Raw genomic sequence first — 23,321 nt, forward strand, 5'->3', positions numbered from 1 at the left:
GGAGCTGGAAGAGTGCCGTGTTACCTGGTTTCTGGGCCAAGGCCCACAGACTGTCTAAAGCCTGAGTTATGTTTTTTTCCCAGTAAACAGTTACGGGGAGGATGAAGAATTGACGTCATCTTCAGACAGCGATGATGAGGTGATTAAGCGTTTTGAGATCTCTGTGTCACGCTCACAAAGTTTTCGATCGGGAGTATCTGAGAAAACAACACAAGCGGGTTTGGAGCATAGACCCAAATTCAGCCGCTTGCTCTCCAGCCGTGAGGAGCGCAGTACAGAGGCATCTGAATGCGAAGGTATTGCTTACATAAAATAAGATTAAAGAAGTTTGCTTCATTAAGTTTTGTAGCCCTCAACCTGGAAAAGGTGCTTTTGTTGTGAACAAGTCCTGACTCTTGTTTTATCTCTTGCTAAATTTGGTTTCCTAAGTCATTACCTGTGGCTAATTTCTAAAATACTTCTGGAGGGAGAGTCTAGATCCAAGCTCTGCTGAAGTCCATGGAGATCTTTCCATTAACTGTACAATGATTTCAAATTTTGGCTTCTAATTCACTGGGATTTTCATGGATTTTATTGGCAATTTTGCCAGAGTAAAGACTGCAGGACTTGGTTCTGATAATTTTAAACTGTATTACTTAATTCATTTCTTTAGCAAGCCCTTTAGCAGAATTTGAATGCCTCCTTTTATAGCAGCTTTGCAAACACAAGGTGAACAGTGAATGAATTATGCTGTATCATTTACCAGCACATATGCCAAATGTCAGGCAATGACAGAAACTAAAAATTTACGGCACAGAAGGGAAGAATTTTATGATCTTCTATAGACTAATGTAATGACTCTTTTATACAAACAAAGATGAAATGCTTTTAAAAATGTAGCTACTTAGAAAATTGGCCTGAACAGATTCTAAAATCTAGAGAAATTCATTAGAGGGAAGAATCATGAAAGTGCCCTTTGTTTTCAGTTCCATTAAATGTTTTAATTTTGAAATACGTTTGTTTGATTTTAATGCTCCCTTTTATTAATGTGATCATTTTGAGTTACGGCTCTCTGTTGAACTGTTCTTCTGTCACAGCATGGCGCAGAGTTGCTCTTACTTTTCGCTTCAGAGGTAACATTGATATTATTTAAATAGCTATTGAGAAACTAGATGAAACCAGAAGTTGAAGCCTGCTTTCACTGAAGATATTTTGTTCTCTGCACCTTTCCTCATTGGGCTCAAGATTAGACCCTTCATTACAAACGTGTCTATAAAAGCAGTATCTGTAGGTGTGTCAGGTGTCCTTCAAACCCAGACAGATCTCTGAGGGGCGTAGAGCCGCCATTACCGGGTGTACCGTGATAGTTACACCCGCTCACAACTCCTGACAGGGGATGCCTGTTCGTATGAAAAGCGGAGTGGTCGGGGTAATTCCCCAGTAACCCCCATATCTTGCTAACCCCTAGCTGCTGGTCAGAGAACTTCACGTATGTGAGAATTCAATCCAGTCCCTAGCTGGCGCAGTGATCGGCACGGTATGAAGGTTTGTGCGTGTAAAGCTGTCACTGATCCCCTGAGAGCATATCAAATGCAGTTTGACCTGAGCAGATCCCTCTGGCCTTCTGGGTGGGAGGATGAAGCATCTTTTGAAAGTGCTGATTCCAGACTGAGATCATGGCACTTTCAAACCAACTGTAGACTCTGCCTGAGCTCTTATGGACTTGTCCTCTCTTAACAGACATTTTATTCATATAGCTGGTAGTTTTGTTCTTTACATAACAAGAGATCTACAACAAACTTAGGGATACAGCTAGCTGAGCATCTTGGAGGGCCCTTAATAGCTTCTTTCTCATTCAGCCCTGACATACTGCAAAGTCTCCTCGCATCATCTTCTTACACAAGATTTTTCTTGACCCTCTGTTTCTGGTATCAGTGTCATGGCACTCTGCACTTAAGATTCACTCAGCTTTAACTTTTCACCCATGAAAAAATCTTTGTAGTAACCTGAATAGAAGTTGGAAAGAGAAGTGTGCGTCACAGGAAGGAAGTGTTTGGAGGATGCTCTGGGGAGCTGAATGGCTAGGATGCCATCTCTACCCACAGCCTATCTGCAAATCACCCTGTTAATAAAGAGCCTATTTTAGTTCTGGAAACATGGAGTCTTCTCATGCTATTACACAGCATGTGGTAAATTAAACAATCTTGGCCTGATTGCATAATGTCACTTAAAATTTAAGATCCTTTTTCTCTTTAACCCCTAAAATTTACAAGCCATTTTTGTTTAGATTTATTGTAATTAGATAATGATTCTGCTCCTAAGAGGCTCTTCTGGGAAGTTTTTTAGCACTTTTTGCTGGCGGATCTCAAAATAACCAGGAGCAGGAACACTGCTCAGCTGCCCTGTGCTTGGCTTGTCTGGTTGTGTGTCAGTGAGCACCTGGTGCCAGGGTGCTGAAGAGTGATTTGAAACTGGAGCTATAGCAAGAGCAAGGCAAGAGAATTACTGCTATATGAAGACTGACATCCCTCAGTTCCACTAACCCGTGTCTCTGCTGCTGTTCCTGGCTTTCAGGAAGAGGGGCTTGAAAATCACTGCTAGTAGCTAGTAGGATTTCAAGTCAAGAAGTACCCACGTCCATACTGAAATCCTTTCCTCCTCTGGACAGTATTTAAACAAGCTCTTAACTTTCAGCATACGTTTGTGTACAGTCTGAAAGCAGGGATCAGATTTCTTTCATTTTGGAAAATCACCAAGGCAAGACCTTCTTTTTCTTGTAAAAGCACAGTGATTCACTGCAGTCCTCAGCGCAAACATCCCCCTGGTTAGCGCAGGGAACAGGCACGCATTAAACTCTTAGCATGTGAGTGCTTCTTGCTAGTCAATGAACTGTGTGGTGTTAATGTAGCTAGATCTACCAGGCTTCATCTTTTAACTTTGGTGATGGCTCGTAAGAGTCGATGAGGTCACTCAGTATTTCTTTCCTTAGAACATAGTAATGCTTTAAAGAAGTCAGAGATTGTTTATCACTGAAAAAGAAGAAGAAAGATACTTTGAGTTTAGCAGTTCATTTACCTGCCAATGTGAAAGGGGTCTTCACAGTATTTTCCAGCCTAATTTTCAATGTTCGATGTGCTGAAACTTTCCCTGTATCTTTGGAGAAATGCTTCCATAGCCTGGTACCTGTGAGAATTTTGTTTCCTGATGTTGTGAGTGAGGTGCATCCTTTCATCTCACAGAATCTGTAGCTTCTTCATAGCAATTCTTCAATCTTGAAAACAGACTTTGCTGATTTATTGATGATTTACATTCCCCAGTATTCCCATTGCCAGCTTCCTGGCTTGTATACATGTATGACTTAACAAAAAAAAATTTGGGGGGCAGGATTGGAAAAATACTCTTTTAGTCTCCAGGACTCTCTGTTCTTAAGTCTAGAGTTGGCTGCTATTGCTCTGTGGGGACTCTTGGCTAATTACAGTTCAGATATTTAGATAATGCTGTTTCAACATATGCCTGATACTGTGCTGTTTATTCACATCACTTATTCATAAGACAGTTAACATTTTCTTCCTTAAAGTTCTCTCAGGTCAATTATAGGTTTTTTACTGCTATGACCTTTTCTCTTACATGAAGCACTTCTGTTTTGACTGTTTTTTGCGAATGTAGTGTTAGAACGGATGTAATTGTAGAGGTGTAGTTGTCCTTGTCTGTATAGTTGAGCCATTACCTGTAATGATCTGCTAATATGTGCATTTATAAGTGATTATCACTTACCAAACTACCTTAAATTTAAAGAAAAGGCCAGACTGTTTCACTAAATGGTTTTGGTGAATCACCTTTCCCGTTCCTTTCCCTATATGTCATATTTGCTTTCCTAACACATTAATTTTGTGTCTGAGTCTTAGGGAAATGGCTTGCTCTATTAATATATTTCTGGAGTTTTCCCGTTATGAATAGCCTTTTATGGCTTTAATGTAGTTTTTGAAAATTCCTCTCTTATTGATCTAGATATTATCCCAGCAGGAGTCAAAACCACAAGACAATTGTGTGAGGATAATTTCTTACTACAGTAGCTTTTTATTCTGAAAGCCTGCTGTGTGGTGTGTGCTTTGATGGATGACCCACTGTTTAAAATGTGTATCAGACATTGCCTTGCTAATTAAATGCCTTAAGGAGAGCCTGTACCCATTCAGTCTCAGTAAATTTGTATATGTGGATGTTTCGTTATTTTATTTCTTGCTTGCATTCTTATGTTTACTGTTTTCTGACTCTGTAGAGTTGCTCAATAGAGAGCAACAGCAAAAATCAAATGACTTTCTACTCTCACTCAAGAGTTTCAGCTCAGAGCAGAGGCGGGAGAATGAGGGCTCTTAGTTTCAGAGCTGGGTCTACCAAATGGGAGGCAGAAGAGGGGAAGAGGTGGTTTTTTACATTTTAGAACTGAGAAGAGCACTCACCTAGAATTTGAGAGATCTGAGTTTGGATCCCTCTTTTCTTGAAGGACCATCTCCCATGTCTCAGAAGAGCACCAGAGTTACAACACTACGAGGTGTCTCAGACTTTTCTGTTGAAGTGCCCATGCTTGAGGCACTTTACTGGGAGGTGAGACCCTTCTTGGCAGGAGGAAGGAGACAGGCTGCTGGTGGCTCTCCTAATCACTGAACTGTTTGTTTTGTTTTGTTTTGTTTTGTTTAAAAAAAAAAAGAGAGAGAGAGCAGCCAGGGAGAGGGGCAGACACTTCTGCCCACCTTTGTGAAATGGTGCCCAAGTATAACCTCCTTTCCCCTTGCATTATTTTTACTGAGCAGATATGAATCAGAAGCAGCGTGTTTGCTTAACAAACTAATTGTTTTCTATTAACTCCTCCCCTCCTTTTTTTTCTTTGTTTTGAACTGGAAGCCCAATTTTAAAAATTGATTGTTTTATAATAATGTCCTTCTTGAGAGCAAACTTTTCAACCGCCAAATGAAGGAAACCATTCTGATTTCATTACTTTCGCCAGCTGTCTGGAAGCACAACTTGTTTTATTTCGCTGTAGCCACTACTTGCTTGCTTGAAAGTGCTGGAGGCAGAATCCGGTTCTTTCTGTACCTAAAGCAACATCTGTCATCAAATTCATTCGGTGTCAGAAGGTCTCTCGTTTTCTTCCTAAAGTGATTGCAGAATAGTCCTGTCCTTTCCTCCTCCTCCTGGATAAAAGGAAGACATCAGGCCTATATATGCTGTGCTTTTCTGTGATTTTTCTGATCTGTGCTTTCATGGAAGTGAGTGTTTTGGGACCACAAAGTAGCTCCAAGGCACTTTGAACATCCCAAACACTCCTTTGATAATTGCATTTGGTGAGTAACTTTTTCAAGTAAAGGCAGCCAGTTTCGCTGTTCAGGATGTGGAGAGTGAGAAAGAGCCGTGTCCCCTCCATTCAAATGTTGGTTTATACAGGATGTGTTATTTCACAAGTCTAGTGCTGGAGTACTCGTAAGTAGAAACTCTGCCAGCCATTCACTGTATGTGAGGGTAAAAAGAAGAAAAGAAAGAGAGGAAGATGCATTTGGGGAGGGAGGAGAGGAAGAATTCCTTCTAATCCTTCTGAAATTATTTTCTTGCTGAAAATTATTAGATCTGGACAGACTAAGCCAACTGAGTTACCAAGACAACCTGTCATACCGCGAAGATGACCATACATCTACTGATTCAAGAACAGCAACTGAGAGTAGGGGTTCTGGGCAGCACAGAGGGCTTAGGATGGAGTCCAGCCTTGCTGATAACGTTAGCCGGCAAGCTGCGGAAGCACGCTTGGAAATAGAGATGGCATTTACCAACCAGGGATTTGAAGGAAATGATGCTGCTGACAGCTCATCAGCTTGGAGCCCTGAGGTACGGTGAATTGTTCTTTATTGCACACAGTAGCTCTGTTCTTGAAGGATATTGGGGGAAGAGTAAGGAGGAAGGAGACGCTGAATCTCAAAACATTAGGGGAGAAATGAAGTGAAAAAATGATCTGAACAGCGCAAGATAATGGTACTTCTGTGTGCATGAGTGCACACACCTCTGTTTCCTCTTCTCCTTACGTTTTACCTCTCATTCAGAGAAGCTGTTTTATCCTCTGATTTCTGACTGCAATCTTTGATCTGAATTGGAGCCATTTGCTGCCTGACAGCATTTGCTGTCAATTAACAATGAGCATCCAGGGATGCGCTGCGGTGGCACAGGGCTGCGTGTGCAGGCTGTGCATCTGGGGAGGTGGAGTGAGATCACTGGGTCAGATCTGTGCCTCTTTTTCCAGGTGGTTCAGACACTGGGAAGCATCTGGAAAGCTGGAGGCAACTGGCGGGGGGTGTCTATGGCTTAGCCAAGTGGCCATCACTCTGGTCTCCTTTGACATGAGGCTTTTTTTTTTTTTTTTTTTTTTTTTTAGTAAATAGGGTCTGAGGTTGAAGCACCTCCGCCCTCCATTAGTTAGTTCTGTGCTTTCATTTCAAAGCCTCAGGAAACCATTACGGATTTTAGGATGCCGTAAGCATCTGATGGCTTAGCATTCCCCTTTTCTGTCGTATTCTTTCTGTGTGATATGTTCAATTTCATTATTGTTTTACCACAAGATTTAATTTCTGAAAAAAAATCAGCCTGCATCAGATATATTAAAAGAACAGCACAAAGGTCACATCTTCCTGAGTCACGAGAGACCACTCAGCTGCTGTAGAAATGAATACCTCCATACTCTGAGCAGCAAGGCTTTGATGGAAATGCTCCTTTCCTCAGAGCATGTTGCCCTGATCCAAGTAAAGAGATGGAAAGCAACTCCTTAGTGCATGTGGACCAGCCCTAAGGGGCATTTTGAACAGCATTTTGGCTTGCTGTACAAACCAGTCCCAAAAGATACTCCGTGACATGCCGAAACGCTGTGCAGTGGCGGTCCTCACCTCTCTTTGCTTTGTGCCTCTGACGCGCTGTTTGTTGACCTACCCGAGGCTCCTTTCTCCTTCTCTGCCTTCGATGGACATTGCCATGGTACTCATCTGCTGCAAAATCTCAAGTGTCCTCCCATTGTACATCTTTGGAATACGTCTCTCGTTTTGCTTCTGGTATGTGCATTGTAAAGATGCAAACAATGGTTATTGCATAAGGGGGCAGATATGCCCGAGTCCCAGTTTATCTGCTACAAGTAGCTGCTCATCCAAACGTATTGTGCGGATTAATGAAAGACTTTCTATTGTGGGAACTAAATGTTCTGACATGCCAGAAACGTCCATACGCTATTATGCTCCATTCAAAGGACCTCTCTTTAGAGACAAAAATGGTAATTTTATGCCCCTGCAGTGGAACTGCAAGTACCATTTCAAGCCTAGTCCATAATTAGCTGCTCTCTCAGGTTTCTCTGGCAGAAATGGACTCGTTTTACCTTGTGAAATGATTATCGGCTCTGTCCTGAACGACTGGCTTAGACATAGAGTATCAATCAGTACACTTGGCTTGACGTAACAACAACACTGCTGGGAAGAGGGAAGGAAAAAAAATCAAATGGAAGTATTTAAACCCCACACTTCCCTTGGATAAGAGTTTGTTTGTATAGCTAGTACATTCACAAAGCATTTACAGCCCCAGCTGAGCTCCGAAAGACAATGGGAATTCTGGCGACAATTTCAATAGAGAGAAGATTGAGCGTCTGTAAGCGTCGTGTGCTGGAAACCTGCACAGCAGTGAATCCCAGATAGCACAGTTCTCTCTGAAAGAGAAATGAAAACGAAAGGTCACTGCCATGGAGTTTAGCATTTCTCTTTTGCTCCCTCTTTCCTGTATGTGCAGTTTTCTCTGCAATGGATATGTCCGTAGCTATAGCAGTACAGCTTGAGATTTTCTGAAATCCAGATCCTTTTTGACTATCATGTCGAAGACCTGGCTTTCAGTCTGCTCTACACTCTGCTAGAAGAGGAGACATTCAACTCTGTTGAGACACAAAAGTGCCTCTCAGCCCTTTGTACCTGTGAGTCCATGATGACGCACAGGAGTTCTCATTCTCCAGCTCAGGCGTGTAGATGAAAGCGAAGTTATGCTGTGAGCAGTTTTCTCCACACTTCAGTAGCAATTCTCCAATGTGTCTTGATTCCATCTCCTCAATAGCAAATGCACAGATGAAAGTGGGGAGGGATGAACATGTGGAGGGAAACATGAATCAAGTGTAATCCCATTACATTTCCTTCTTAAATATTATTTCAGCAACCAGACAAAAATAACTTGACAGCTACACAGCATCACTTACATTTGCATAACTTCACGCTCTCTCCAGGCAGCCTGGCCTGCCTTGCATTTTTGTCTTTGAAGCCTGGTGTTCATACAGAAAGACATTTTTATGGGCAACCAAGTCATTTTGTGCGCTGTCCAATAGAGGTGATTCTTCTCTCTTTGACATTACTTCTGCAAGATGTACGACAGAAGTTCTGCATAATGTGCGCACGCTGACTTTTGTATTCGCATGCACAAATCCCATAAATACTCATGTAAATGTGAAAAGCTGGAGCTTTGCGCTTAATGGTAGATGAATATGAACAATTGAAAAATAGATCAACGGGAGGTAGACAGAGATTTTAAGGCTTGTCCAACATCTTGTTTGAGACATAGACCACCCTCGAGACTTATCAGGGGAACTATATTAGAATCCTTATTATGGCCCATCATCTATGCTCTAAACAATATGATTCCTATGTTGAAAAGATGCGTTACTTGAAATGCAAAAGAAGATAAACGTTTGAGGAGGAGGGTGACTCAGACTGCTAGTGACAGGCCTTAATTCACCTTCTGGCTATTAACTGAAAATCTTTCCCTAGTACAGTGTATACTCATGTTTAAATACAAATCATTGATCACTATAGCAACCCCTTTATCACATGAAGCACATTTTTGCTCTGAGATAAAAAGCACTTTTGAACAGAAATGCACACGCCCACTCATCAAAAGGTAAGGTGAGCATCCATGGTTTTTATCTTGTTTTATCAAGATTTTTGTTTAAAAAGTAGGTAAAAGATTGTGTGTGAATAGGTTTGCATATGTTTTGATTGTATATTTTGAATTTTTGTTCTGAATGTATTAGTATCCAAACTAAACAGAAGGAACAGATGCTTCTCTTGGGAGATTTACAAAGGGAAAAAGGAATCAATATGTATTTGATCAGACTTTTTCTCTATTATCATTTCTTTAGCTGTGGGGAAAATATTGAATTGTAGGGTAGCATTTAGAAATGGAATTTCCATTCTGCAAGAAATTCTGACACTGTGATTTCTGCCCCTCATCAAACTGAACATAGTGCTGAAATTTTCCAGTGCTCTACAAAATAAGTCATCCAAAGAGTTACCAGGTTTGACTAAATTGTTTGGTTTCGGTAATGTAAATAATTCAGTTTTGAAAAAATTCCAGTATATATTCAAAGTAGTAGCTTAAGCCAATTTTTGTAACAAGATGAAAAAAGTTTTTATTAATCCCTCAGAACTGACATTAATGAAGTTAAGTAAAAAATAAGTTAATTTTGTTTCAGTTTTTCCCTATGTAGAATTTTTGCCAAATTAACAATCTCCTGGAAAACATTTAAATGTTGGTGCAACTTTTTGCTAGAAACATTTCAACAAGTCCTGTTGCTTACTAGATTGTATGGGAAACATTATGCAAAATCAGGCAATTAACTAGCATTAGCCTCTCAAGAAACAGTGGAATCCTTGTTTTGCAGAGCAGCTACCTACACTTGTAAGCACAAGTGAGAATAACATTTTTTTAATGGAACTGGGATCACAAAGGGCAGCTGAACTCCAGTGGGGGTCTTATTTCTTCCTTCTCCTCCCAGGAACATGATGAAATGAACAGCGTACCGGTTCGTCGCAGTGCTCATGAGCCCATCTGTAAATGTGGTGATTTAGATGTCATCTTCAATTATAAGGCCTCAAGTCAGAAGCTGGTAGTTACTATCCTGGAGGCCAGGGATATCCCAGACAAAGACCGCAGTGGTGTGAACACCTGGCAAGTGCACACAGTCCTGATGCCCAGCAAGAAGCAGAGGGGAAAGACAAGTGTTCAGAGAGGACCCATGCCCATGTTCAAGGATAAAATTACCTTTAGTAAGCTGGAGCCAGAGGAGCTAAGCGGCCATGCCATCCGTTTCCGCCTCTATGCGGTGCACAAGATGATTGGCGAGAAGATGATGGGAGAGCAGTTGTTCTACCTGAGCAACATCAGCCAGGAAGGGGAAGTGAAGGTGACGTTGGTCTTGGAGCCAAGGAGTAATCTGAGTGTAAGTCTGATGAAAGAAATTTGGAGTCCTCGAAGTTGTGTGTTTGGTGAACGGAGACCAACTGTGTCTAATGTTTCTTTTGGGGCTGTTAGGCTGCAACTCATATATCTCACCTACTATCACAGAAGTTAGCTGAAGTGAGAGGAAGCACAGGTCATGTCTACCCTACATAAAGCTGTGCCTTGTTTACAGTGGCCAAGTTAGTAAGCTTGTAAATCTACACAGCTCATCAGATGCTGTGGCAGGCAGAATTAGTAGGTTGGGTCTCAGAACCATCAATTAGATCTTCAACAAAGATAATAGTTCCTGTGCACCATTATGTTGGTGGAGCTGTACTACTTCCAGTTCAAGAGCTGCCTTGTTTGGTACGAGCTTGTGGATCTCTACTTCGTGCAGTGAACTATCTTCAGGGCTCAGTTTCCATCTTACCAGAGATACTCAGTGATGTTGCTTTTCATGGAAGATTGGAGAGGTGAGCCATGTGATGAGGAACTGGCTGTGCTGCCTCGTAGCCTTCCATCCACATCACAGTTGCATCCAGCTCTGGCTATGCCAATCAATTTGTGTAGACAAGCTCTGAGATTATTCACTGTCTATAAGAAGCTCAGTGTGAGGTTTTGCAAGCAAAATGAATAAAACATCATACTCTGGCTGAGTAGGGGGTGAAGAGAACATCATGGTAGCAAGGAAAGAAAGCAAAAAAAAAAAAAAAAAAAATCACAGTGTGTGACCAAGAAAAAAAAAATTGTGCTAAATGCATTCCACCCAAAAATCATTTTCAAGATTTACTCTTCATTTAATGTACTAGGATGTATGCTTATCTCGGAGGCTTTGATTTACACTAGTAATAACACATTAGGCAGAGTTCCTCATCTTTAAAGAGAGAGTTCAGAGATGTGTTTTTGTAAAGTGATGCTCCGATTCTTTTTGTGCCCCATCGTAATTCATGCAGATGATTCTTAGTCATTGTCATCTCTGAAGGGAGATCTTTACTAAACGAGGCTACAAGATACAAAGTAAAGGGAGGGTGGTAGTGAGTGTCCTGATGAGACTTTCAGTGCTCTTTCCCTGCAGAGTGGAGACTCTCAGCTTAGTCTGACAGCAATCTCTCACAGTGATAGCGCTTCTTCAACACAGTCCCTGTCGCATGGAGGGGTGCCAGAGCTGCTCGTGGGATTGTCGTACAATGCCACTACAGGGCGGCTGTCAGTGGAGATGATCAAAGGCAGCCATTTCCGAAACCTTGCAATTAATAGGCCACCTGGTAAGTACTTTCGCTACTATTAAATAACACCATTGAGTCAAAATTTGTTTTTTATTTTCTTCCTCGAGACATCTAATTATAACATTTCTGACTTGGGTTTCCTTGCAGAGTATCTGACTGAAAATTAAAAGCATTATTTGAAATGTGTATTGGTAGATCTTACAGTGTAAATGGAGGAAATGCAAGATTGCCCAACAGGACAGTAATATCTGAATGCCGCCTTTATTGCATTTACCTCTAAAATGTCTGATGAGGGGGAAAAGTGCTAATATACTTCCCTTTTATAGGTGCAGGCCCAAAGCACAAGAGAAATTCACAGCAGATTCGTAAGAAGAAAGAAGCACTTTTCAAATGCTTATATGTTACCATGTGACCTGCAGAGGCCCTGCTAGTGCCATAAATGTTTCCATGGGCTATACTTGACTTATTCCCACTTGCTCTTCTGCTGAGCATTGACCTAGTGCTTTGGGCCCTTTGGGGTTCTTGCAGCTGCGAGTTCCCCACAGCCACACAGGAAAAACTTTTGGAGAAAAATAGATTTGAAATTATTTCTCCTGGGTCCCTGTAGTTGAGTCCTCTTCCTCCAAAAGTTGAATAATTAAAAAAAAAAAAAAAAAAAGAAAAAAAGGAATTGCCTTGCAGTAGGTGTATTTAATGTTTGAGTTGCATTTAGTCCTTGGGAGGGACGGTGGATGGATGGTGCTAATGACCATGGTATAGATGGAAGCATGCAACTGTAGTGCTTTGTTGCTGGGGTGCCTCATTCAGGGTGGAATGGCAGCTCTGTGTTCATGTTGTCTTGTCTTTTTGCCTGCTGGCTGAAATCAGCAACACATGGCAATGTGAAATAACATTTTTTGCTTGTTGGTGTGTTTGTTTTTTGTGATGTGGTTGCTGTCTGTCTGAGGTAACAGCCTTTGACAGCTCCTTGCGTTCACTAGATTTGACCTTGTATCTACAGCTTGCAAAGCAGTATAATGGCTTTTGCCAGATGCTGTGCTCTTTGGCCTAGATACAGCAATATTTCAGTATATGGATATGAAAACTTAAATTTACATTGAATTACTTCAGTGTATTACAGATATAATCTGTGTAGTCAGCCAGTCCCTCCAGAATTAAGGACAAGTCTGCATAACAGTCAAAGACAGGACCAAAGTCTATGTAGCCCTAGCTAGTCTGGTATTAGCCATAGCAACTTAGGTTGCCGTGCGGGTTACTTGAAGACTTGTTCTTACTTGCATTTATGTATTCTGTTAAAGGGTTTCAACCTGAGACCTTATTGGTCAATTTAAAGCCAAGGTAGGCCAAGTCTAGGGTCTTACCACATGCTCTGACAAGCAAGCTTAAGTATGGTTATATATATGCTGCAGAGTAGATGCATTCTAAGTTTTATTTTCAGAAATTAAATGAAAATAGGCAGAATATACATCCTGGGTAATTTGCCAAAGTTCTTCTGGTGTGTTTTCGCATATCTAGCTGTTGTCTTGGAGTTTTGTCTGTCTTCTGCTGAAAGGTCAAGATTATGCAGCTCTTTCATTCTTAAATCAGGCCCTACACAGCTCTTCTGGTAGCTGACTGGGTCCAGCATCAGTAGCGTTGCCACTCTTACCCCAGAAACGAAATGGCTTCATTGCAGAGAACTCAAATAGTTGTCCTCCTGCTTAGCCCCATCTGGGATGCAAACAGGGCCTTCAAATTACTGGCATTTATTGGTGTTCTCCTGGTGAGTGTCTTAGGATTTTCCGGGTGCATGTTGTATAGCTCTGTGTGTTGCAGTAAGATGAGCAGCCCTGTAAGTCTCCGTTGGTGAATCGTGGAGAATTGTGTCTGTCCTGGGCCTGTGGCGAGGATAGGGTTTGGCAGATCAACCACGTGCACACAGGTTAGCTTTCAACATGGGAAAGTTTAGCTGCCTTGATTATACATCTCATTCAACTTTTATCGCCGATGGGCGCACAGGAGGCGCATTAGCTTGGTTGAAAGCATCTTTCAACCTGCTGAGCATTTTGTATGTTTATTGATGAGAAGAGAGCAGAAACAATATATGAGAAAAGGAGGCATTTGAGAGAGTTTTCGTTTTAAACCCTGCCTGAATTTTCTGTTTTCTGCGTTTGTGGGGTTTCAGATAAACCTAGTTAAATCATTTCAGTAGGCTAGACAAAGTCTGTGTCGGCCACCCAAACTGACATTGCTTCAAAACAGTTCTCCGCTGCTAAGGCTATCTTGAGTTGCTCCTTCCTATCCTTTCTGTATCCAGACCAACTTCTGTGCTGCCAAACCAGTATGTCTGTGTTAGGCCAATTATTAGGTGAAACATAGGAATTCATGAATTACTACAGCGAAGTTCTCAGTCTGTCACAACCTGCTGTTCTTACTCAGTCACCTTGTTTTTTCCTGCTTTCTACATTGTTCTTATGAACCTATAAAATTCCCAGTAGTGTAGTGAGCGGAAGTAAACCCAGTGAAGCAGAAACTGAAAGAAGTTAAAAAGAAGAAAAAAACCAAACAAACAGCACTTCTCAGATGCTGGGGGACAATTTTGCTGGTAAGTCCTGCAGGCACTGCGGAGGGGTGCTGTGAGGTCTGGCTGTTACTGTCTGAAACATGCTGGTGGCTGAATGAGACGTTCAATAAGAGTCTGTCACTAGGTGAAAACTAAAAGTGCTATCTCCCTTTTTGGAGGGTGAGAAAATAGCCCTTGTGTTTTCTCTAATACTTCCTACCTCAGGTTCTGTTGTTTGAGGCTCTGAGGGGAATGATTTATTTCTTTATAAGTATCATGGGGATTTTAGGCATAATAGCACTTTGGGACACTTAAATGCCAAGCCCAAACTGCTACTCAAAGCAGTCATTTATGGGAAGACTGAGAGGAGTCAGGTGGCAGAAGACTGGGATTTTTGCTTTACACCCTTTGCCTTGTCTGGGGCCCATCCGGCTCTGTCCACGTTGACCGGAGAGTTTAGTATTTTTGGTGATGTGGCACAGGGCAGACGCTCAGGGGAGAGCAATGGGCAGAACCTGTCCCCTTCCCACCCTGCACGCACACAGCCTGCGGGGTACCTTTCTGTGGTCCTGTTGCAGCCCCGTGGTGCTGTTCCTGCCTTGTCCCATTCCCTGCCCCATGGGGCCTGGGCAGGAGAGCTCGGCATCTCCTGCAGCGTGCAGGCTCCCTCCTCCGCCCCTGCGTCCTTGCACAGGGATTGCATTGTGTGCAGAAGCAGGAGCTGGACTTGCACACCGGTGATTTAATGTGGTAGCCACTGCAGAGGTTAAAACACTCTTTTCTGGAGAAGAAAAGAAAGATCGGAGGTGGGGGAATTGTGCATGTGTCTCCACTTTTTCCACACACTTTAGGTTTTAAATGGGATGTAGAGAATTGAACTGAGTCTGTGAAATATCGAAGTCATCAGTGCTTACTTGTTTAACAGTGAGTTAGGAAACAACCGGGCAGTTTACAGAGACTTGAATCTTTCAGGCAGTATCTTCTCTTCAGGTCATGTATGTGGGATTTAAGGATAGTTTGGTCAAAGACAAGTGCCCAGGAGTTGTCTGGGGAATATGCTGCTTTATAGGCCTGAGTCTGTAATCCCTGATCACACAAATAGATCCATTATCACTCAAAGTACTTAAGAGCACTCAAAAGCATGGCTGCAGCATTGGACCGTAAATTATCAGTATATGCCAAAAAGCTTCATGCAGAAAAGCAGCTACAGTTTTGTTAAATGAGGACACCATAGTTATTTTAGTGCTAATGACTTGCATTCCGTGCACTTAATTTTCTTCAGTTCTTGTAAAAATCATGAACCTGTGTTCAGATTTCATAAGGGTTCATATTCTAGTCTGTGATACTGTATCTTCTTAGAAGAACAAAACCCAGTGTGTTCATTTAAAAGATGTTTACTTTAAAGAAGGTAACAAGAGAAGACTACAGCACTGGCATAATCTTTAAAAATTTATAACCAATTACATACTATTTGCATGGTAGTAGTACCTTGGGACTGCAGTTATGGACCAGGAATCATTTGTGCTAGTCAGTGTATAAACACACAACAGAGAGATGCTCTCTGCCCTGAGGGTGTTTAACCTTCACCTGCTGCTCTGCTGAGTGCAGCTCTCTGTCCTCTGATCCACAGTCTTCATTCTTTCCCCTCTCGCATTTCTTTTGGGGGATATGTCTGTGTGTAATGCAATTTGAGAAAGACTATTGTAAAGATATTCCCTCGTCTTAGAAAAATCCTCCAAGCTTTTCAGCAGCTGCAGAATTAATTGCACATAATAATTACATCTGTACATGATCATTATTATACCAGCAGCATATTAACCCTATTAAACAAATACAATAGCATTAGCACTGGAAAAGACAGGAGGGAGAGAACAAGCTATCAGAATTGCTGTTGGGAACAGAAGAAATTCTTGAAGTAAAGACTTTTCTGAAAACAAACAACTACCTGAGCCACCGATAGCAAGGCCAAGAAGCATAGAAGATGCTAATATAGAAAAATTGGGGTACTTACATGGTATTTGTTCTTCTGGTATCAGAGTGCTTGAAAGTCATTAGTGGATTTTATCTTGTCAATGTGTTTTGGGGGGAAGGAAAATTTTATTATTCTTGTTTCATACCTGGAGAACTAAGGCACATGTTAATTTCTGTAATTGCTCGCACCCCGACCAAGAAGCTGAATAAAAAATTAACTTTTAACCAGCATAGCTGGCACTGAACAGGGAGCTTGCTTGAGCTCCTAAAGCTTTTTAATTCATACTCTCATCTCATCAGTTATAAAAGGGGGACCAGTACCAGGATGAGGTGGGACGGATTCAGTCTAGAGAGCTTGGTTGTCAGAGGAGTGGAGATGCTGGGACAATTACTCACTGCTGAGTAGTTATCAGTGTGTCACAGTGAGCTTCTACAGGATCACTTCTCCTTCTGTATCTTTTTATTCCCCATCCTTGAATATGCCTTGAGAAAACTTACAATAAGATAAGCTGAAAAGATTTTTGTTCAGGATAGTAAAGATGAGGCCAGCTGCGAGGGATGTCACAGTAATGAGCAGCTGAGCAATGAAATGGAAGATGAAGTGTGGATAAATGTAAAGTATTGCATGGAGGTGGGGATGGAATTAAAACTTAATGTGGATGGACTCTGAGCCTGTCAGGAGTGAGATACTAGGCTTATAGTAGATACCTTCAGGAAAATGTCCACCCAAGGATCAGCAGCAATTGTGAAAAAAGCAAATCAAATGTTAGGGATGGACAGAGAATAAAATGAAAAATACTGTTGTGTCACTATAAATGTCTGTGCACCTGCATAATGAATACCATACACAGTTCTGGCTTCCTCCGTTCAAAAAAAATATGGCAGAACTGGAGAGATAGTGAAGAGTGACAGAGACAACCAGGGCATGGGAACAGCTTCCATGCAAGCAACAACTGAATAGACTGTGCCTCCTACAATGCTATGACGAAGAGAAGTGGGGGAGGATTTCACAGAGGTCTTTGAAATCCTAAGTGTCATTGAGGAAGTGAATTGGGAATGATTATTCATTGTCTCTCCCAATACAAAAACAGAAGGTCATAAAATGAAATTAGGAGGTAGCAGATTTGGAAGAGAAGGAGGCAGCTCTTCACACGGTGCATACTTAAGCTGTCAAGGTCCTCAGTGCAGAACATCGGGGATGCTAGAAGTCTACTTGAGTTCAGTATGACGCTGGACAAGTTTGTGAAGAAAATCCGTTGAGGGCTATTAAATACAGAGACACTGCCTCTGACTAAGGAAGTTCTTGAGTCAGATCACTGCAGACTGGGAGAGTATTTTTGGAGAGAGTCAGTATATGCCTTATTTGTATAGACTTACTAAGGCATCTGGCGTTGGCTGCTGTTGGGCTGGCTGGACTGACTTGCTACAGCTCTTCCCATCGTATGCGAGACCTGAGATTGATCAGGCTCAGAAAACGGAGCCACAGAACAATGGACTTTTAAGGAGCAATTGTGAGATTTCTGTGTGGGATGTTCCGTGATAATTGTACATCCAGCGATGGCTTGCAATTTTCCAGTAAGTTTTTCAATACTTTTGTATTTCTAAAAGTCTATGAAAAGTGTATATTTGCAGTGTATAAAGTGAAGATATTTCTGAATCAAAGGAGTGCATTTGAAGCAGAGTGTATGGTGATGCCTCCTCCACTCCCGTAGCAGTAAACAAGAATCTCTCCCTCCCAAATAAGCCGAAAACAAAGCAAATGCTCCTAGGGTAGAACTCTGCTAATTCCAAATTTCAGTCGGAGCTGAATGTTTCATGCAAATCTGCAGTGACTCTGAAGAACAGCATTTGCAGGAGACCTGATGATAGGCTGTGTAATAAAGCCGTGCCTGTGGGCACCAGTGCTGTAGGTGAGAAAGGCCAGGCTTGAGCGCCCTTTACATTGTGTGCAGCCCTGTTTCTGTTCCTGTTGCTGAGAAGCCGTGCATTAATGCTTTTTGATGTGCTCTCAGTTATTGTTCCCACCCCTCTCTGAGGCCAGCAGCTAAGCAAAAAGCCCACTATGCTTTATATGAAGTGCTGAAAATGGTTTGCCCTCATTAGAGGACAGACACCTTGTACATCTGGAGAGGTATTTGTAGTATGCTTTAGCGCAGACTAAAAATAGTGCTACGTGTCCTCGGGGCTGGAGAGCGCAGCGAGGGAAGCATGCTGTGGACAGCTGGCTCCGCAGCCTGACACGCGTCCCAGGTGAAGTCAGATGAGGGTTGTTGCTGTAAAATTTAGTGGGCACGAGGCATTGTAGCAGTAGGAGGATCACTGAAGAGCTGAGCTGGGAGGCTCTCCAGAAGCTGCCTTGTTCAGCTGCAAGAGCTGGGCCTTCCTCCCGGGCAGTCCTGCAGGCCGCTACCTTGCACGAAACGGATCACGTATGCTGGCAGTTTACTCCCCTGCGTCCAAACGGTGCTTCCAGGAAGCAATGTGCTCCTCTCTGCTGCATTTGAAATTAAAGGCACTGCTGGTCTCTTCTCCTGTGACTCACACGTTGCGAAGACCGCCAGATCCCAGCCTCTCCCTTCCACCAGAGCTGCCAGCCGAGGGAGAGGAGACCTGGGTGGAAGAGACTCGGTGGAACGGGGAAAAAGAGTTGGCTCCGCAGAGAGGTGGTAGGCAGCTCCCAGCTCTTCAATAGTAAATAGAGTAGGCCACAAGCTGCCTCTGGCCTAATCCAGATTTTCACAATGTGGGGTTGAAGACAAAAGTTTGAGTCTAATTCTCCTTTGCACTTTTTTCTTGATGCACATCTATGGCTGCAGTTAACTGGGTTCAAAGTATTTTTGCCTCACTACAGGTTTAACTGGGCAGGTAAAGCCATGCATTAATGGAGCAACAGTCTTCTGGGTCTCAGGCCAGAGTAGCTAAGGTATCTCTCTACCTCACACTGAATTGTGCCATATAGGATAAAACAGAGTCTAGATCTGGGCCTGGTTTGCCAAGCCATGCTGCTATTTATTATGCAGGCTAGGAGTGTGGGCCTGCCAGCTGGGTGAAATTAAGCTGTAGGCCCAAGGCTGTATTTTATTGCAGGTCTTATTAGTCTGGATTGCAACATGCTGACATGGTTATACTGCTTTTGGAAATGAGCTAGCTTGCCTAGAGCGAGAGCAGGGAAGTCCATACAGCACTGCATTATACCCTGCAGTCCACAGACCAAGAGGTCAAGAGTCTTTGGTTGTTTATTTCCTTTCTAAATATAAAATGAAGCATGGGGTTGGACACTTTCGGATTACAGTGTTTTTATTTGCAGGTCAGCTTTATTGATAACTGTGGAGCTCAGGGTAAATGAAAGCAGAACTCATGCTATGCTCCTTGCTCCAAAAACAGGAACACATAAATTATCGTTGATTATTCCCCTGAGTTGTCATTATGAGTTAGTTCCCTTAGAAGGATGAAGACCGAAATGGGTCATTAGAAGAATCGTAGATAAACTGATTGCCTTTGCAGATGAGCTCTCAAGAGATGTTTTATGGTTGGGGCAGTGTTGATGAAGGCAAAGCAGTCTGCATGTGATGATGTTTGACCAAACCTCTGGAGTAAGATTATGCAGTGCCAGCCCAAAATGTGTCTGGCTTCTTGCAGTGTTCCTTGATTTACTACTTTTCGCTCTGATATTAAATGCAGAGGTGTTGATATTTTATGTATATGTGAACTTTCATCTGGCCACTTGTCCCAGAGATGAAAGATGAGTTTAAAGCAAAAACGATCTGTAACGAGAACTTCTATTCCAAAGCCTGTCTAGAAGGGGAGAACTCAGAGGATGTGGTGCTAAAATTGATCTTGACAAAATTAGACTTTGTTCCTGCTGCTTTGCAAACTTTTGTGTAACCGTGGCAAGTTTCAATCTCAGACACACCCAGATATATAGAGGTCTGACTCTTTTTTGTGTCAGCAAGACAGGTGCCTGACTAGAGGGTGAGCACTTATGCATTTTAAAGAATATAAGCCTTAGTTTCACTTCTTTTGTACTTGACAGAGGTGGCATGAAAGTAAATACACTGAAGAGTGTAAAGTGCTGAGATGCCACAGTAATGAGGCCATTACTGAATCTGAGCATGTAATTAAATGGTAAATGTTTGCCTTCATAATGAGTAGATGCTGTCACACATACATTCCTCAGCAGATAGGCAAGTTCATCCCTGCTGTACTTCCACTAATCTTACCGAGTATCCAATGATGGGTTTTGTTTGGCAAAGCCAACCAAAGGGGAGAATATTCTGCCTCAGAGGACCAAGATGGACCGGAAAGTGAGCGAGGAAGCATTTGCCAATGAGACACCTGGAAAGATGCTGCAGGAGCACAATGGGTGAGCCACAATCTTAAAGTGCAGTTAGTGAAGCAGAATAACAGCTCTGCCTCATACGCACCAGCTTTGCAAAGTAAATTTCAGCTGCTAAATATATTACCCACACCTACTCTTTTATTTCTGTTCAGGCAAGCTTGATTCTTTTGGCTGGTAAAATACACCCAGTGGAATATATTTGAGAAGAATAGCAGCCTGATTCTGTTGTAACCTGCAGCAGATTTTTGTCTGTGTTTACACAGGGATGACCAAGGCTCCTGGTACTGGCTCTGCACTGAGCTTAGTCTCCTTCCAGCATGTATGTTCTCACCTTATCCAGATGATAGCTGCAGAACCCCTACTGACCTTGGTGCTTTGCAAACAGGGCCCTGACACAGAATTACTTAACAGATTCTAATGTATGTTAAAGAAAAAAACATATTTTCTGATTTTGATCTCTATTGGTTTAAATCATCATCCATGCAATCCTTGGATTTCTTTAAAGCTAGTTATGTTATTCCTCATTTGCTAAAGTTCAAGCCTCAGCCAGGGATGTGACATTCTAGACTTTATGACTGCAAGAAACCAATCTGTTCATCACCTGGAAAATTGATGGGGCCATCCTGAAACAGTATCCTATGAGGTCTGGGCTGTGGTACTTGCTTTGATGTTAAAACCTAAATCATCTGAAATGATAGCCTGGTTTACTAGATCGCTGCTGAATTATGCCATATACTTCATTGGTGGTATTGGCAATGTTTTGGTTCACCCTAAAGGGGGACTGCTCAAATGTATGCGCCTGCGGCTAGGTGTGATGAATCCTACTGAAGCACTCAATGCTGGCAGCAGTAGGAGGGATGGATGATAGCAGGGTTTACTAAGAGGAAAGTTTAGACTTCAGTGCTCTCCACATCTTCTCAGAAAAACAGATAGAGGCGTGCGTGGGTGACCATTCGCTCAAGTGGGATGGGAAGATGAGCTAAAGACGTACTTCATCTGCTGTTAGTCAAGTTCCAGTTCCCGTGCTCAGATGGGATGGCAGTGAGAGCGTATGCTAGCAGTTCCTGGCTGCATGCCGGTTCTCTGCTCTGCCCATCCACTGCCCCGGCAAAGCTGGGGATGCCCTCTTGGGAGCTGTGGAGGGTTTCAGGGGCTCCTGGTGCCTGTGACTTCCCTCAGCCCCTTCCTGCCCAGGACAGAGCCTTACCACTGCTGCTCCGTGCCCAGCTCTGCCCTTACTTACTCTTCCCAGACCCATTTCCTCCTCTCATCCCAACCAAATACCCATTCAAGCAAAGCAGTTCTCAGAGGATGGTGGGGAAAGGGAAACGAGACCAAGGACGTATCTAGACAATAGCTAAGGTATTGGGGCAGGAGCAAATAGAGAGGGTTCTCCTCTCCATGAATCCCCATGTCCCAGAACTGGCCTCTCTCGCATGCCAGCAGAAACAAATCCTTTCAGCTTTCTGCCTGCAAACGGTTTGGAAAACGTATTCAAATTATGTAGAAAATGTGAGATTTCAATTTGAAAGAAACAAGCTGTGAAATTTAAATGGGGAATTGTCCTAATTTAGCTGATCATTTGTGTTTCAAAATCAACCTGGCTGAAATTTTTCAGTAATTTGAAGTCCTCTCCTCACAAAAAAGGCTGAATACATTAAAAATCCATAAACTCTCTATTCCTCACTTAATTTTAATTCCAGGGAGTTCCCAGCAGCCTCTGACCAAAACAGCCGCATGAGGAATACTTCTAATGCGCATTATGGTTTGTCAGTGCAAAGTATCATCTCTACAAGTATTGCAGGAAATTGCATCTCTTAGTTATCTTGCTTGGTTTCCCATTCAGTTGAGCTAGGAGAGTCCTCTGTTGTGTTTTTCATTTCTGATGGGTCTGAAGTTGTAATAGAATTCAATCCCTCAGTGTCACCAAAATTGAATATTGCTGTGGGAGCTAGGTCCACCTCTTGGTAAAGTACCTAGAGCCTGAACTCTGCTTTGTCTGGGTTTGAAGCGGTTCTTTCCTTCCCAGCTACAATCAGCAAAATATTTCATGTCAGAGTGAAGCCTGAAATTGCTCTGCTTTTCCGTCTAACGAGTAGGTCTTTGTTGGCAAGATTTACTTCATCTCCAATGTTACGTTGGGTGCCAAATTGGCACCACTAGCTAATGATTGGACTGAACTTTCTCCACAGTAATTCGATAGCTGTACAGCTGTGCAGACTTACAATTTGCTCCTCGATTGTCAGTCTCCTGACAGCTTTTTCAGTGGAACAGTTTGAGGAGCGGAGAGCCCTGCTTTTGAGACACAGAAGTGTTTTCACACCTGAAGTGTAATTTCACACCTTGTGTTGCTCAGCGGATAAGTGCGTAAAATAGCACATCAATCGGGAACAGAAAAGGATAGACATGCTGTAGACAAGAGACGGTGGCTTGTTATTTATTTCCTATCTTCAGCACGCTCTGAAATAGTAATCATTCTCAAACTTGGGTGCAGATTTACGAAGGGTTAGAATGGGACTTTTCGAACCAAGTCATCTGCTACCACCATGCAAAGAGCGAGGCTGAAAACTTGCACTGAGCTGAGTCTGTGGGGCAGTGGTACCACAAGGTTTTGCCTGCAAATGCTCTATTAGTAGTGAAGGTGAAATAGTTAATACCAGAGGCAGCAAGAGTTTCAAGGTTGGATTTACTGGAAGTCTGAAATGGACCATCCCTTCCTTGTATCGTTTAACCGCTGTTACTCTGCACTGGCTTGAATTGTGAATAAAATTGACCTTGAGTCCAGCAAAAAAGTAAGATGAGAATTTGCAATAGGCCCTGCAACCTTAGTGTGAGATCAGATCATTTCACTGTATGTGCAAGTTTCCTCTCCGTCTCTTTGAGGCCCCTTTTTGTTTGCTGTTCCAAATAATAGGTCAAAAAGGCTTTCTTCCAAAGGAAAGCAATGAGAGGTAAGTGCAGACAAGGGAAGCCCTGGTAAGACAGCTCCCAT

General features: G+C 42.5%; 1 protein-coding gene across 7 annotated transcripts in view; it reads left to right on the plus strand.

Annotated features, from left to right (window-relative positions):
- SYT16 (synaptotagmin 16) overlaps positions 1-23,321 on the plus strand; it is a 116,605-nt gene that overhangs the window by 83,887 nt on the left and 9,397 nt on the right. For 5 of the 7 annotated variants that reach the window (XM_064511933.1, XM_064511936.1, XM_064511937.1 and 2 more), the window contains 4 exons: positions 84-296; positions 5,597-5,853; positions 9,809-10,252; positions 11,327-11,516. In XM_064511933.1, the coding sequence (XP_064368003.1) occupies positions 84-296; positions 5,597-5,853; positions 9,809-10,252; positions 11,327-11,516 (1,104 nt within the window). The remainder of the gene's footprint in view (positions 1-83; positions 297-5,596; positions 5,854-9,808; positions 10,253-11,326; positions 11,517-23,321) is intronic. The other 2 variants (XM_064511938.1, XM_064511935.1) reach the window with 1 other exon arrangement.

The sequence above is a fragment of the Dromaius novaehollandiae genome, chromosome 5 (assembly GCF_036370855.1).
Source record: "Dromaius novaehollandiae isolate bDroNov1 chromosome 5, bDroNov1.hap1, whole genome shotgun sequence".
Taxonomy (NCBI): domain Eukaryota; kingdom Metazoa; phylum Chordata; class Aves; order Casuariiformes; family Dromaiidae; genus Dromaius; species Dromaius novaehollandiae.